The 13847-nt window shown below is 34.2% G+C and overlaps 1 protein-coding gene across 1 annotated transcript; it reads right to left on the bottom strand.

Moving 5' to 3' along the window:
- Positions 1-1630: 1630 nt before the first annotated feature.
- LOC110459845 (solute carrier family 46 member 3-like) lies at positions 1631-6761 on the bottom strand. The gene is made up of 5 exons (XM_021512303.1): positions 6577-6761; positions 5825-6465; positions 4273-4356; positions 3010-3166; positions 1631-2029 (listed from the first exon to the last, which is right to left on the bottom strand). The coding sequence occupies exons 1-5, from the start codon at positions 6759-6761 to the stop codon at positions 1927-1929; spliced, it is 1170 nt and encodes a 389-aa protein (XP_021367978.1). The 3' UTR covers positions 1631-1926.
- Positions 6762-13847: the final 7086 nt, after the last annotated feature.

The following is a 13847-nucleotide window of genomic DNA, read 5'->3' as shown; positions in this document are numbered from 1 at the left end:
AGTTTCGATGTTGATATATCTCAATTGATTCTGAAATCGAAAACTTGCAAAATAACATGAGTTCTGTGATAAACTTGTTTTATTTTTTATTTCCTTCAAAAGAACTTCTTTATTATCGACCATATATATACTAAAATATATTTAGTTTTAAAAAAACCATGGGTAGATCTGTACAGTATTAGCGCTTTCCTCATCAATCTTCAAACGCTTTACACATAGCTACACATTGATACTTGTTATGACGTCATTAATTAAGATATATATATACTGTGACACTGTGACTATGGACTTGACATTGGATATTACATTGTGATAACCGTTATCGATTACTAGAAATGCGAAGTAAGGAAACACGCATTTAAAATTTAAGTATTGGATGCAGAATTACAAAATAAACATTTTCCTCCACCATATGGCCATTTCGTACAAATAGAACTCATAATTGGTACTTCGGGCGTTCTAAAACAAATGTAAAAGTAAATCTATTTTTAACATTAAAAATGTAAAGGTTTTGGCTACAATTGATAACTTATTCTAAAACTAGGGTTCCATGTGCTCCGTGCCAGAATAAATTCCATGTGCAAGGTTATGGCCAATATCGAGCCAGATAGTCTACCAGCAGTAACAACTGACCTTGTTACGTAAACACATTTACTGCAAATATGAAGTAAGGGCGCATCCATTTCAAAATGAGTTTTTCGGTGTAGAAAGTCAAAAAATAAATAAACATCCCATTGTGCCCTCAAGACTTTTTGTATATTTAGAATAAATCAGGGCCTTACATTAATCTGATTTCTGTTCCGTCAATATCTTAGCAGTAAATGTCTCTAATGGATGGACAACTTGACAAACGACAAAGTTATGCCCGTCTTTTAACGTATATGTTACCCATGTGATGTTTCTTCAGTATGCCACAGCTGTCCTAAATAGGTCAGAATTGTCCTAGTATGTCATACTTCTCTAAAATATCATACCAAATATACCAAGTATAGCATACCTGTCCTAATGATGCCATTCATGTCCGAATTATATCAGTTTTAACATATCGGTCCTTATTATGTCACAGAGTCCTGAAAACCTCGTACCTGACCAAAATTCGGATGGTCACGATCAAATCCAAAATTTCTTCATGAACCTGGGGACGGGCATCAAGGCGTTTCACAAAGCTATATCAAATCACAACTTCATTTGTCTGTGACTTACAAATTAAATTTTGGAAACAATCTTGTCACATTATACAAAACTTAGAGACTTTTTCTCCACATTTTGTTGTTTTTTAAATTAAAAATTAAAACAAAAACAAAAACCGCAATATTTTCCGCAGGCCATTGACCTGAGGTCAGTTTGCACCTTCTTAAATAAGCTGCTAAAAATAGCCACAAATTAATACATCAGATGACCCTGTCACCTAAAAACAACATCGCTATGATTTTCATAAATTACACAGTTTTTGTGTTATTTTTTACATGGACAAATTTAAATTCATAAATAAAAAACGACCAAAAAAATGATAATTATAAACAGAACCCTGTAATTTTTGCAGAAGTGTTTAATGATAACAACAGTCACTGCTTAATGTTGAATGTTTTTATTTAAATGTATATTAAACATACACTAAACACATCACCAATGTTTTATTTAACGACCTTGACTGCGTTTCATACTGTGTTATATATTACCTTTCAAGAACAATCTAATATGACATCGACATAGGAAAAGCTACAGTATGAGGTTATATCACAGACAGGAAGACACCAGCCCTGATTATAAATTTCAAGTCTCCTTCGTCACGTCCGTGTCCACTGTCTGTGTGTGCCAGTCAGTCATGTCGTTTCATAATCTGGGTTTCCATTTTGAGAACATAACTAATATGAACTGCTAGATTAATGTTGATGCTACATGTGCTTCCACTTAATAATACTATCCTCAGTTTTTCACGTCCGCTTCGACTACCTGGGTACCAGTTATGTCTTTGGTCACCTCAGCTAACGGTGCTGTCTTCGACATTCCAGATGTTATACGATAAACGCTGGAATACAATAATAAAAAAATCGCCTTGTTGTTAAATGGATACATTTTTGCGTGTTGCCCATTTTACGAATATTTAAAATGTGAAATTCTTCTCACTGTATAGTACACACAGAACAGTTCCAGGAACAGTTAGGGAATACGACAGTTATCCCAAGTGTGTCATATCGAGGTGATTTGTTAGGACTTGAAACACTGGGCACGCCACAAAGATTGATGCTCAAAATCTGTAACTATTCCACGATACCTACATGATTTTCTGAGTTATAGATGACGCGTAATGGTTGGTACCATTGTTCAGCAAACCCTTACAGAATTGTTGGCAGCGTAATAATAAATCAGTCCCCATGAACAAACCTGGAGTATTTACTCAAACCAACTTTCCAGTAAATGTGACAGAATATTGAACTTAATATTAGGCAAGGAAGAATACTGTAAAATAATGTATATTTCAGCTGATTTCATATTTCGGCTTATTACTTACCAACTATATGAATGGGATGGAAATTTAGAAGATCACATTCCAATTGAACTAAGCACTGAATTTTGATCCGCGCTTAATATCAATTTGATAAATACAGTGTTTGGCTTCGACCAGATTTATATAGAACTTCATAATGCTTTCCTCTGTCGTAGTTGAATTTGAAAAAATAAAACATGAACACGGCACACTTTTAATTTAAGAAGAACAGATACCATGTTTAAAAGGAACTCACTTCAAGATTATTGTATATTAGACTATCGAGAGAACAGGAAAAACTCATATCGACACTTGATGGAATTAAATGGAATTTATGGAATTTATCAAGATACGATACCGAAACGATACCATAGATTGAAAAACCTACATGATAGAATTTGGTCAAGCAAAACTACCATACTTACAAATACAAAATGTAACAAGAACATGAGACAACATTGAAGTTGGTTAAAGGAAAAGCAGGTATAGAATAAACATTAACAGGGACCCTGTATACTTACAGTAATAGACATGTGGATAGAAACCACAGACCGGCAATTACCAGGAAGACGAAACCCCGCATGGTGCCAACAGTAGCTATGTAGATGACCGATGCTCCCAAACTTGCTCCCAGATTTGATGCTATTTCCACCACGGCTATTCCCGCGAAAAGAGCACCTAGAATGGAAAAGATATGATACCTACGATGACAAATAATGTGATGTTTAAATATGCAGAGACGAACGTTTAGTACAAATAATCAGATAGGCAGAATTCTACTATCATTTACTTTCATATTTTGTGGCATAAATGTTTTCCGATGACATGAAATAGATCTGCTTCGAAATGTATATACATATTTTGTTTTACCTGTACTGGTATATAATGTGATAGAGATGCATCCATATGGACAAATAAGGTGTTAAAGAGTTTTGCCTACCTACTACTTGCTCCTGAGACATTGGTTATAAAGAATATGTGTTCATTAAACATGTTGTGCTGTCTAATTCTGGGTGGTATTTCATAATTAATTTTATTGTTAATACACAAGTCCTTAACGTATTATGAATTTTGACAACACAAAAATGCTAAGTTCTAATGCTTTGCGACGTCGTACAAGATTAACAGTAATCTTGACGTCGTGGTCTTCTGTGATGAAAATTAAGTTGTGTATATATTAATGTTTTGGAGAAACATGTTCACAAACTCATGATGGTTTTTTCCCGCTTTAATTGGAACCCTATGTATGGTTACCTTTTCAATGAAACACTATGTATCTTCACCAGCAGAGGAAGACGGATCGACTATTCTTTCTATGTAACATATAATTGTAGTTGATAAACTATATATAAACCTTCTTGGCCACTTCACTTCACTTTTTTTCGTGTGTAATGAATATGAAAGAAAAAGTCGATTAGCATTACGTTCGTTATCTGTAGATGGTATTATAAACTTAGATTTGCTATTAAATGATATTCCAAATTTGTCTCTTGGAGAAAACATTCATGTTTTTAAAATAATACTGAAGTTTATTAAAGACAGTGGGAGGTTCTAAATTATCTCTCTTCTCTCTTCTCTTCAACTCTTTTTGTTCTTCACTATCTTCTTTGTCACTCGCATTGATGGCGCGTGTAAACTTTATTGTTGATGTTGCCAGGTACATTGTGTAAAATATTTCTGGGAGAAGGCTTCATAAGTTGCGATAATTTGTGTCTAATCCCATTGCAAATAGGAATAAAATGTGTTTAAATCAATCTAATCCAGGATTGTCATGAACCAAATACCTTGTCTGTCCGCGGGCGTCAGCCTGGATAACATTGATCTGATCATTGGGAATACTAACACACTCATGAATCCTATGACAGGAACTGAAAAATAACAGACATTAGAAACACTAGAGAAGATAAAAGAAAGTTAGGACATACTGTAAGAACTAAATATATGCTTTTTAGAGTTATCACTTAAGGCTACGAACGACTAGGTCTTGTAAACAAGGCATGAACGAATTGATGTCAAAAGTCGACCCAACCTAACTTTCTTGTAATTTAAATTGCAGATCTGAGTGTATCACCTTTTGCCTATTCTTGCTGGAGCACCTAAAAACTCTATGGAATATGTCTAGTATTTAACTCTGCACGTTAGAAAAAGTCAAAACACACCTTCTGTCACAAATCCCCAGGTCAATATGAACAGAGCAATCAGTGCAAGGGCTAAAATAGCGTCTTAATGGGAAATATCAGAACAACAAATTTGTTGTTTAGAATATTTAAGAAATGTTGCATTAAAATGTAACAAATGCAAACATAGAAAATAAAATGAAAGGGCATTTATAAAATAATGTAGCTACATGCGAGCTCCAGTGTACCGGGCACTGATTCTTACTTCGATACGCTCATAAAAACCGGCTACAAAAAAACCCGAGACTAATTTTGTAAATTTTGAAAATTTGACCGACGTTTACGATTAATAAGACGTTTAATCATTGCAACTATTGGTAAAAATAAAGTGATCGATAACATCTTTTATTGTTTTAAGATACCGTGCCGCTAACCTTCGATCTTTTTTTCTTATCAGCAGGATAAAACTGGAATTTCCTCTTTTTCTTAGATAACAAATGTTATTATCTTCACTTATTACGTAAAACGTGTGAAAGAAATAATAAGGATTTTTATATTATTTTCACCGTACCTTAAAAAATTAAATAATTTTACATAATGTCACGTTTGCGCAGAAATGTACGATGTAATGGCGACGTCCATGCTAAAACGTGATCGACCAATCAGGCAAACAGAATAGGCGAGAAAAGAAATCAGCAGTGCAATCAAGCAAAAGTAAACATTGGTGATGTCTTTGACCAATGGAGTTGTTAAGCTTTTAGTTAACACTCAGCACGTTCATTGGTTAAACATTATCACTGACCCAGGAGAAGACATAGTCGCCACTCGTTGGATTCTGCTCCCATTACATCTCATGATTTCGCGTGCGCATAACAATGATGTAAATATCGCTGCAATCCTGGTTTTGGTATACAATGTTATGACTTCAATCTTTACAAAAGTTTTATGGCAGTTAACGGCACAGTAACTTTAAAAGGGAAATATATATTGAAGATTAATACGATCAATTATTATGCACGTGCCGGTACGTTTATAGCTCGATTAAAGCGGTGTACACTAAAATAGTGATGATATGCGAACGTAAGCGGATTTGGGACCTTTTTGATTTCCTTTGTATTACAGATTGAACATATTCTCGTTTAACATATTTCTCATCGTCAAATATCAGTAACAGTGTAATTATTACAACATTCAGTCGTCTGAATTAATTCGTTCTTACCTACAAACAGGGTCAAGTCATTCACGGCAAATGCCTCCACAATACTAGCTGCCACGCCAGAAATACCGCTGAATATGGCGATGACGTCCTCAACGAAACACATTTGAAGAACTTTGATATTGGCTATACCTAAAATAATGCTGACAGAAGTAGTTGCCGAGAAATATCCAACTTTGACAGATGTCCAACAAAACGGTGCATTTAGCTGGTAAAGTATTTCTATTGATTGTTTGCCTATAAAAGAAAACGCAGCGAACATAAAAGAAATTATTCCAATAACATATTTGTATCTAATAGGAGATGCTTTGAAATAAAATGCTAATGCTGCAAGTGAATTTTCAAGATTTGATTTTCTTGATACAGAAATATGAGGAGGACGTGAAGGTGGCAGAAACAACACAACCACCAACACGGAACCGGCTGCCACTGCGCCTGCGCATATATTTGAATAGAAGTAGCCAACACCCTCAATAATGAAACCGGAAACTAACCCAGATATCGCCGCACCTATTCCAGTTGAAGCTTCAAGAAGAGTTATCATCAGGGTTCGCTGCTTCCCAGGACTTGTTACATCCAAGATGTAGGCAAAACCAATAGAAAGAGCACCATATGAACCACCCCCTAAACTATACAGCGTGCTGCTGATTAAGAAATAATAAACGTCTATCTCAAAATAAATGAAAGTACTAGAAACACAAATAGAAAGAAATGTTAACGATGTGGTAAAAATTAGAATCCTTGTCCTTCCAAACCGGTCTCCGAGACCGCCCATGACACCTGTGGTTATGAGAGCGGGTACAGCATCAGCCACTTTTTTGTAAATATTCAGTTGTGAGACAGCCTTCTGTGCTGCCGTCCTTTCGCGGTAAGCCTCTGTTGACCTGTTTACATTGCAGGAGGATCCGTACGAGGTTGAAAGATTTGAATTCGGATACATGTGCGTCAGCATGTAATGAAAAGTATATTGTGATGTCACCAGTGATGTTAATATTATGCCAAATAATAGAAACATAATCACTATTCCAAGGATTCCGTGAGACCATCTCAAGGTGCCATACTGAGATTGACGCTTCTCCATGATTGAGTTTTGCTTAAACTGCTAATGGTATTTCTACAATGAAAATTCAGAAGAGTTATTATACAAAACAAATAACTACTGATTGCAACTCTACATATTTAAAGTGCAAACAGATTTAGTGTCCAACCAAAGTATGGAATACAGTAGTGTAGCGTTCAATTTAGGTATGAGATACAGCAGCCAAGCGTTAAATATATGTGTGAGGTAAAGTAGCTAAGCGTTACATCTAAGTTTAAGATATAGTAACTAAGCAGAAAATCAAAGTATGAGATACTGTAGCTAACCGTTATTTGTTTACAGTATGTGAGAGTTAAGTCTAAGGGTAAGGTACAGTAGCTAAGTGTTCAATATAAGTTGTAGATATAGTAGATACTTAACGTTAAACTGAAATATGTTGTTCAGTCGTTAAGCATGAAACATAATTGTGAGTTACATTAGCTAAGTATTAAACATTAAACTTAGTTTTGTGGTACAGTAACTGTGCGTTAAACCTTCACGTATATTTGGTACCTTAACTAAGCATTAAATGTAAGTAACTTAGTGTTAAACCTTTATATATGTGTATTGAAAACTAGCTGATTATTATATGTACGTGTAATGTATAGCATCTAAACATTAAACTTCAGTGTGGGGTAAATTAGCTAAGTATAAATCGTAAGTGTGAGGTAGAGTAGATCAGCATTAAACTTCATTCTCTTGTACAGCAGTTATGTGTAAGGTAAAGTCAATGAGCATCAAACCTCAGTATCGAATGGTAGCTAAGTATAAGTCTGTGTGTATGATTCAGTTGCTAAGCATCAAAAGAATGTTTGTAGTACAGTAACTGTCTCGTAAAACTACATGTATGTGTATGGTATAGTGTAACATGGTAAAGTACTAAGCATCAGTTTGAGGTTCAATAACTAAGCGTAAAATACTAGTATGATTTCAATTTAAACAAAATTTATTTCATTTAGAAAAAAGGATTGAAAAACAGGCATAGCCTATATGAGTTATCTCCTAATAATGTTAATAATAAGTATATAAATATATATATATAGATATAATATAGATGGGCGAAAGCGCTAGCCAATCATACTAGTCTTCGTGTTTTGTTTTATTTATATTTTTACCGTCACATGGACATTTAAAACTATTTATCGCTATATAAAATAGTATGTTGTTATTTTAAAATTTCAAAGTTGATTATTTTAAGTATGAAACATAAAATGTTTAAATATGAGATATGAGTTTGGAAGTAAGGACAATATCTAAGAGTTGTTATGATATATAAGATAGTGTATTCACTATGTTTTCCAAAATGTATGATTTTTGAGAGCCTCGAATCCAGCATCCATGACAGGATTCCCTCTACGCATGGGATACAGACCAAAAATGTCCACATTGCCTTATCAGCAACTGGTATCCACCCACGAGTTTTGGGGCCAGTCATGGATACTGCATTCTGATTTTTACAGTTAAGATAATTAAGAAAGAAAGACTTTAGCAGATTTTGAAGTGTTGGTGGATTCAAATCAATTTTTTTTAAACATGCATTTTGTAGGGATTTTTTAATTAGTATGTAAATCAAGGATTTTACATTCTCTTTAGAAAATTTTATACTATATGAATGACAAAAATGAATAAACAGAAAGATGCAAACTGAGGTTTTGAATTGGTCCACCATTATAAGATTGTCCTTTCTTAGTAAATATTCAATCACATAAAACAAAATACTACGCAATAATTATAATGAATGATACATAGCATACAAAACATACAAAATATATGCCTATCAGATCAAAAGGAGGAAGGCGGCCATAGGAAAAGGAAAGGGTGATGATGACACACAATGTTCATTATGTAGAAGCACAGTCGTAACTGATCGTCTTCATATTTATGAGACATAATATCAAATAAGAAATATATAATGTATTATATATGTGGAAATCTATGTGTAGCTCTGACAAACTCAGCAGTACATTCAAATATATTTACATTGGTTTGTTCATCACAATCACCACAGCAAGATAGAANCAGGGTTTTACGTGGTTCATCCTACTTGTTACAAATGAGAAAAAATGTATGTACTGTTTCATGGGCATCACCACAGGTACAAGTTGGTGATTCAGTAAGATGATCTCTGTGTAGATCAAAATTAAGGTTACTTGAATAATTTCTAAGTTGGCAGAGTAGGATGTTGTATTTTCTATCACCTGCGTTGACATAGGTAGAGATTCTACTTGTGTCTAGTAACATGATGTCAACTACAGCTCTTCTTAAAAGTTGTTTAAATTGATATAGTGATGTAATGTTAGTCAGGTCAAACCTTGCTGCAAGTTCATTATAATCTTTAAGTGTAGACGGAATAAAGCTTTTGGCATAAGTATTTGTTCTTCACACAGAAATTGAAAAGAGTCTTTCATTTCTTTATAGATATGAGTTCATATTGTTGAAAAAGGGTTCAATTAATTCAGTTAAATAAGTGGGGGCAGTTCCTGTAAGAATTTTGTTTAGAAGAATAAGTCTGTGTTTTTCCGACTTGCAGCAAGGTTTATACTCTTTATTATAAATAGAGTTGATATGGTGATGCCACATACCGTCTTGAGAAAAAAATACACCAAGATGTTTATGAGTTGACACATTTGCTACAGTTTCATTTTGAAAAATGACATCACGAGAAATTTTTCTGACTAAACGTTAAAGATTCTGTTTTAGTAGGATTAAAATTAATGTCCCATTTCTTAGACCATTCATATACATTTTTAAGATCACTGGATAGACTGTTGGCTGCATCAAGTGGAGTAGTTTGTATCACATTAAAAAGAGGTGTATCACTATCAGTATGATGTACAGTAGCTAAGCATCAAACTTAAGTGTGAAATATGGTAACTTAGAATTAAGCTTTATCGTGAGGTATAGTAGCTAATATAATAATAATAATAATAGACTTTATTTATACTCGATAATAACATGTTGAGTCACAGACTCTTCTCACACATGGCCGAGAACATATATACAAGTATGTACAACATGGATAATACGTTACAAATATAAGAGATAATGCAAAACACATACATTATAAAGATATATTGTATACATATATAAAGCTATACTGCTTTTCAATTGAGTAATTAATTATATAACTACATTTCATTACAACACATATGTCAACCATTCTGTTATAGTAACACACGCTGCTGAAACATAATTACACATCGTGAATATTGCTTAATGGGAAAGTCGTAATGTCCAGTTCAGGCCGAAAGAGAGGTGGGTTTTTTTTGCTTTATACTAGTAGTTTAAAATCGTTTCTGCAGTTGGTTTTAAATACTGCAAGTTATTTGGAGGATTTGGTTTGAGTGGATAGGCTGTTCCAAAGATGTGGTCCTTGATATAAAAATGACCGCTTGAAAAGTTCTGTTTTGTGTTTTGGTATACGGTAATTTCCTGCTGTTGCGGTGCGTGTGATTCTGTTGTGACTTTCCTGGACTAAAGTGTGTGTTTTGAGATATGCGGGAGTAAAATAATCATTGATACCCTTGTACATTAATATACATTCATTATATGCCACTCTTTTAGGAAGGGGCAACCAATTTCACTTTTTAAATAAACGTTCAGATGGTGAAAAAAAATCTGCATCAAGTTTAAAGTTTTAGTTTAAAAACAACTTTCTTAATAAGTTCTCGAACTTGCATATCCTACGACAGATGTTCATCAATGCACACTCCAAGAAGCTTTTCTGATTTTACATTTTCCAGAGTGGTATCATTAAAAATAACGTTAAATTTGTTAGCACATGCTTTCCTTTTCTGTCTTGTACAAATTACCATAGCTTTTGTTTTTTCCGCATTTAAAACCATTTTATTTTCCTTGCACCAAGTCGAGACATTCACCAAATCGTCATTTAAGGCCGTTTCAATTTTAGAAATATCCTTGTCAGCTTTGTGCATTGATTTATCATCTGCGTATAGGTGCATATCACATGAGTTGACATATAAGGGTAAATCATTCACATATAGGACAAATAAGAGTGGTCCCGCTATTGATCCCTGAGGTACACCTGTCTCTTCATCAGTACCTCTGTAGCTAAGCATTAAGATGACACATGAGGTACAGTAGCCAAGAATTAAACTTCAGTGTAAGGAATAATAGCTAAGTATGCTATGTACATGTACGTATGATATAACACAGTTAAAGACTGGGTTTATGATACTGGTAAGACTACAAACGGGGGGAAATTGTAAGGTACCATTTTAGCACATATTTGAATGACAAAAGACTGCGCCAATATTGAAACGACATATACTTATAATAGCGTTTTAACATTAAAACAAATGACTATAATCATCTTTACATGCGATAATTTAAGTTCAGTATAATGTCAAGTGACTTACTAGTATTGAAACTGATGCAGAATAACGACGATTAACTATAAAATGTCCACTCCAATGCCAGCTTATTTTCGACGGTTCACTTTTCCAGACACCTAGTTAACGTAATAATAGAGTCCACTGATGACGAACGATGAACTTAGTGTAGGAAGATACTGACAGATTGTACCCTGACATGTGATAACGAAGTCATGTCTTAAAGAAATACACCACCTATTTGTCAATTCCAAACTAATACGAGGCCATGTGATGTACACCGCTGATGTACACCGCTTACTTGTCGTTATTTCATGTTTATCAAAAGTAAGGTCGAAATAAAGGTACTGTTTTATATCATGTACAATGTAACGTTTAGATAATAAAAATGATTGATAGTGAATAAAGCTGATTGGCAGTATTTGACTGAAAAGGTATATAGGTATATGCAAATATATAGTAATAAGTAATTTCTCCCATTTATAAAGGTTTCCTCAGTCCCGACTTATTGAATAAAGCTGTTTGGAATGAATACACATGTGTGGTTACCCCTAGTCGGTAACACCCTGGACGTTATTTCGTTGGTCAATATTCTAATTATGACGTCAAGTAAATATGAAATAATAGAAAAATTAGTAAATGAGTATACGTACATCGAACCTCGGCCGCTTGGGTGAAAGGCGAGTTCGTTATCAACTGCGCCTCCGGACCACCCTCTATAATGTATTCCCAAGAGAAATATGGTTTTCTAGACATAATATCTGATCGTTGTGGGAGAATTAAACTGTCAACCTCGTGTTTTTATACAGTTTGAAAATCGTCCTTCTCGAGTGAGATAAAAACGATAACCCACCTCCCCTCCTCTCGTTGGGGAAACTCTAGTTCCCCGTCGTGGATAATATAATTTGTGATTTCCTGTAATGTAGCTACACAACTACAATATCCATAAACAACAACACAAATAGCCGACATCATTTACTAGAAACATAAGTTTAATCATTTAAGAAATTAAGACACAAAGATATGAAAATTCAAATCTTTGTGTACCATGTAAAAGTACACCATGATACATAAAGATTATAACTAACTTTACAAAAAACTCTTTACTTTCACATGTATATGTACCAACAGCCGATATCAGCCGGCAAAATGATTTGAATTTTCATATCTTTCTATACCGTGGTACACTTTTGTCCGGTACAAAAAGATGTGAAAGCTTCTCTCCTTTTAGTAAAGCGTATACTTTTTTCATTTCTTTTTGTACCACCTACGGTACGAATAGATATGAAAAAAGTGTACCATGAAATCACGCGTTACACTTTCTTCACATCTTTCTGTACCGTGGTACACTTTTGCCCTGTACAAAACGATATGAAAGCTTCTCTCCTTTTAGTACCGTGTTACACTTTTTTCATTTCTTTTTGTACCACCTACGATACAAATAGATATGAAAAAAGTGTACCACCAGAGCATCGGAATGTTGTTATCGGACACTATAACCAGAACTGACCCCGAATAGTGAAGCCCTAATTACAACGTCGAAACAAGTCGTGAAGTTCATTAATCACTGCTGATGAAAAACAGAGTTAGTTGCAATTGTGTAAGTATTGTGGCCTTGAAAGTCTCCAAAAGGGAAAAAGAACATCTGTATATTTTTGTCATTTCCCTGGTTTGATAGATGTCCAGTTCATAAAAGAATCGTACAACTAGCTCATCGTATTTCCCCCCAAAAAATATAAAAGGGTACACTATTTATCATTCGAAGTAATTAAATTGATTGTCCCCTTTACCCCTTGTCCCATACGGACCCGTCGGCGTTGTAAATGTAAGTATTAGAAAAATAATCCATAATGACTTTTTTTTTTAACGTAAAACTTTTATAAAATTCGGTAAAGGATATTGAACAGTTGATTTCAATTTAAAAGAGAAGGTAATAGTTTGGTAGCTCATTTGGTGTAATCAAAATAACAGACATTCCGTGCGATAACATTTCATTGTATGTGATGACAGCATATCAGGGTATACTTTGTCATACTTGGTAACCTTTACGTCTGATGGTTTCACATGTTCCTGTACCATGGCTGTTTTCGGCCGTTATTTTGGCACAGAAAGATACAAAAGCAACGGGTTTATTTTATTTCTGCTTTCATATCTTTGTGTCCCATGGTACAAAAAGATATGAAAATTCATATCTTTTTGTCAGGCTCTTGTCGGCCATCGTACATTTCTCTATTTTTTTCGGTTTGGAACTCTTGAGACATGGCCATGTCTTCAGGTTATTTATTTATTCATTTTTCTGTATGGGTTCCTTGTCGTTCAATGTTTCTAACGGGTATTTCCTTATTTTGTATTTCTGTTGAATATGTTATTGCCAGAAGTTTATTCCTCACTAGTAACGTCTTCATGATTTCAATAACAACCACATTGACCAACCCTGTGTATGGTAAACTGTTAATAACGCTATTTGAGTTTTTTACAGTCTAAGAGGACCAAACTGTAATCTGCGAAAACAGATATAAATACTTACGATAGCTTTATTCAAAGTAAGCCAGGCATATTTTTTTTTTAAATAGTCAGCATATTTTATGCGTGAAGT

The sequence above is a fragment of the Mizuhopecten yessoensis genome, unplaced genomic scaffold, assembly GCF_002113885.1.
Source record: "Mizuhopecten yessoensis strain PY_sf001 unplaced genomic scaffold, ASM211388v2 scaffold10237, whole genome shotgun sequence".
NCBI lineage: Eukaryota > Metazoa > Mollusca > Bivalvia > Pectinida > Pectinidae > Mizuhopecten > Mizuhopecten yessoensis.
This window is presented reverse-complemented; position numbering and strand designations above follow the sequence as displayed.

Coding starts and splice junctions, on each gene's coding strand:
- LOC110459845 (XM_021512303.1), bottom strand. CDS start 6,761: ATGTATCCGAATTCAAATCTTTCAACCTCGTACGGATCCTCCTGCAAT. Junction 3,167..4,272: donor GACGCCCGCGGACAGACAAG/GTATTTGGTTCA, acceptor TTTCCATTCTAG/GTGCTCTTTTCGCGGGAATA. Junction 2,030..3,009: donor CTATCCACATGTCTATTACT/GTAAGTATACAG, acceptor ATTGTATTCCAG/CGTTTATCGTATAACATCTG.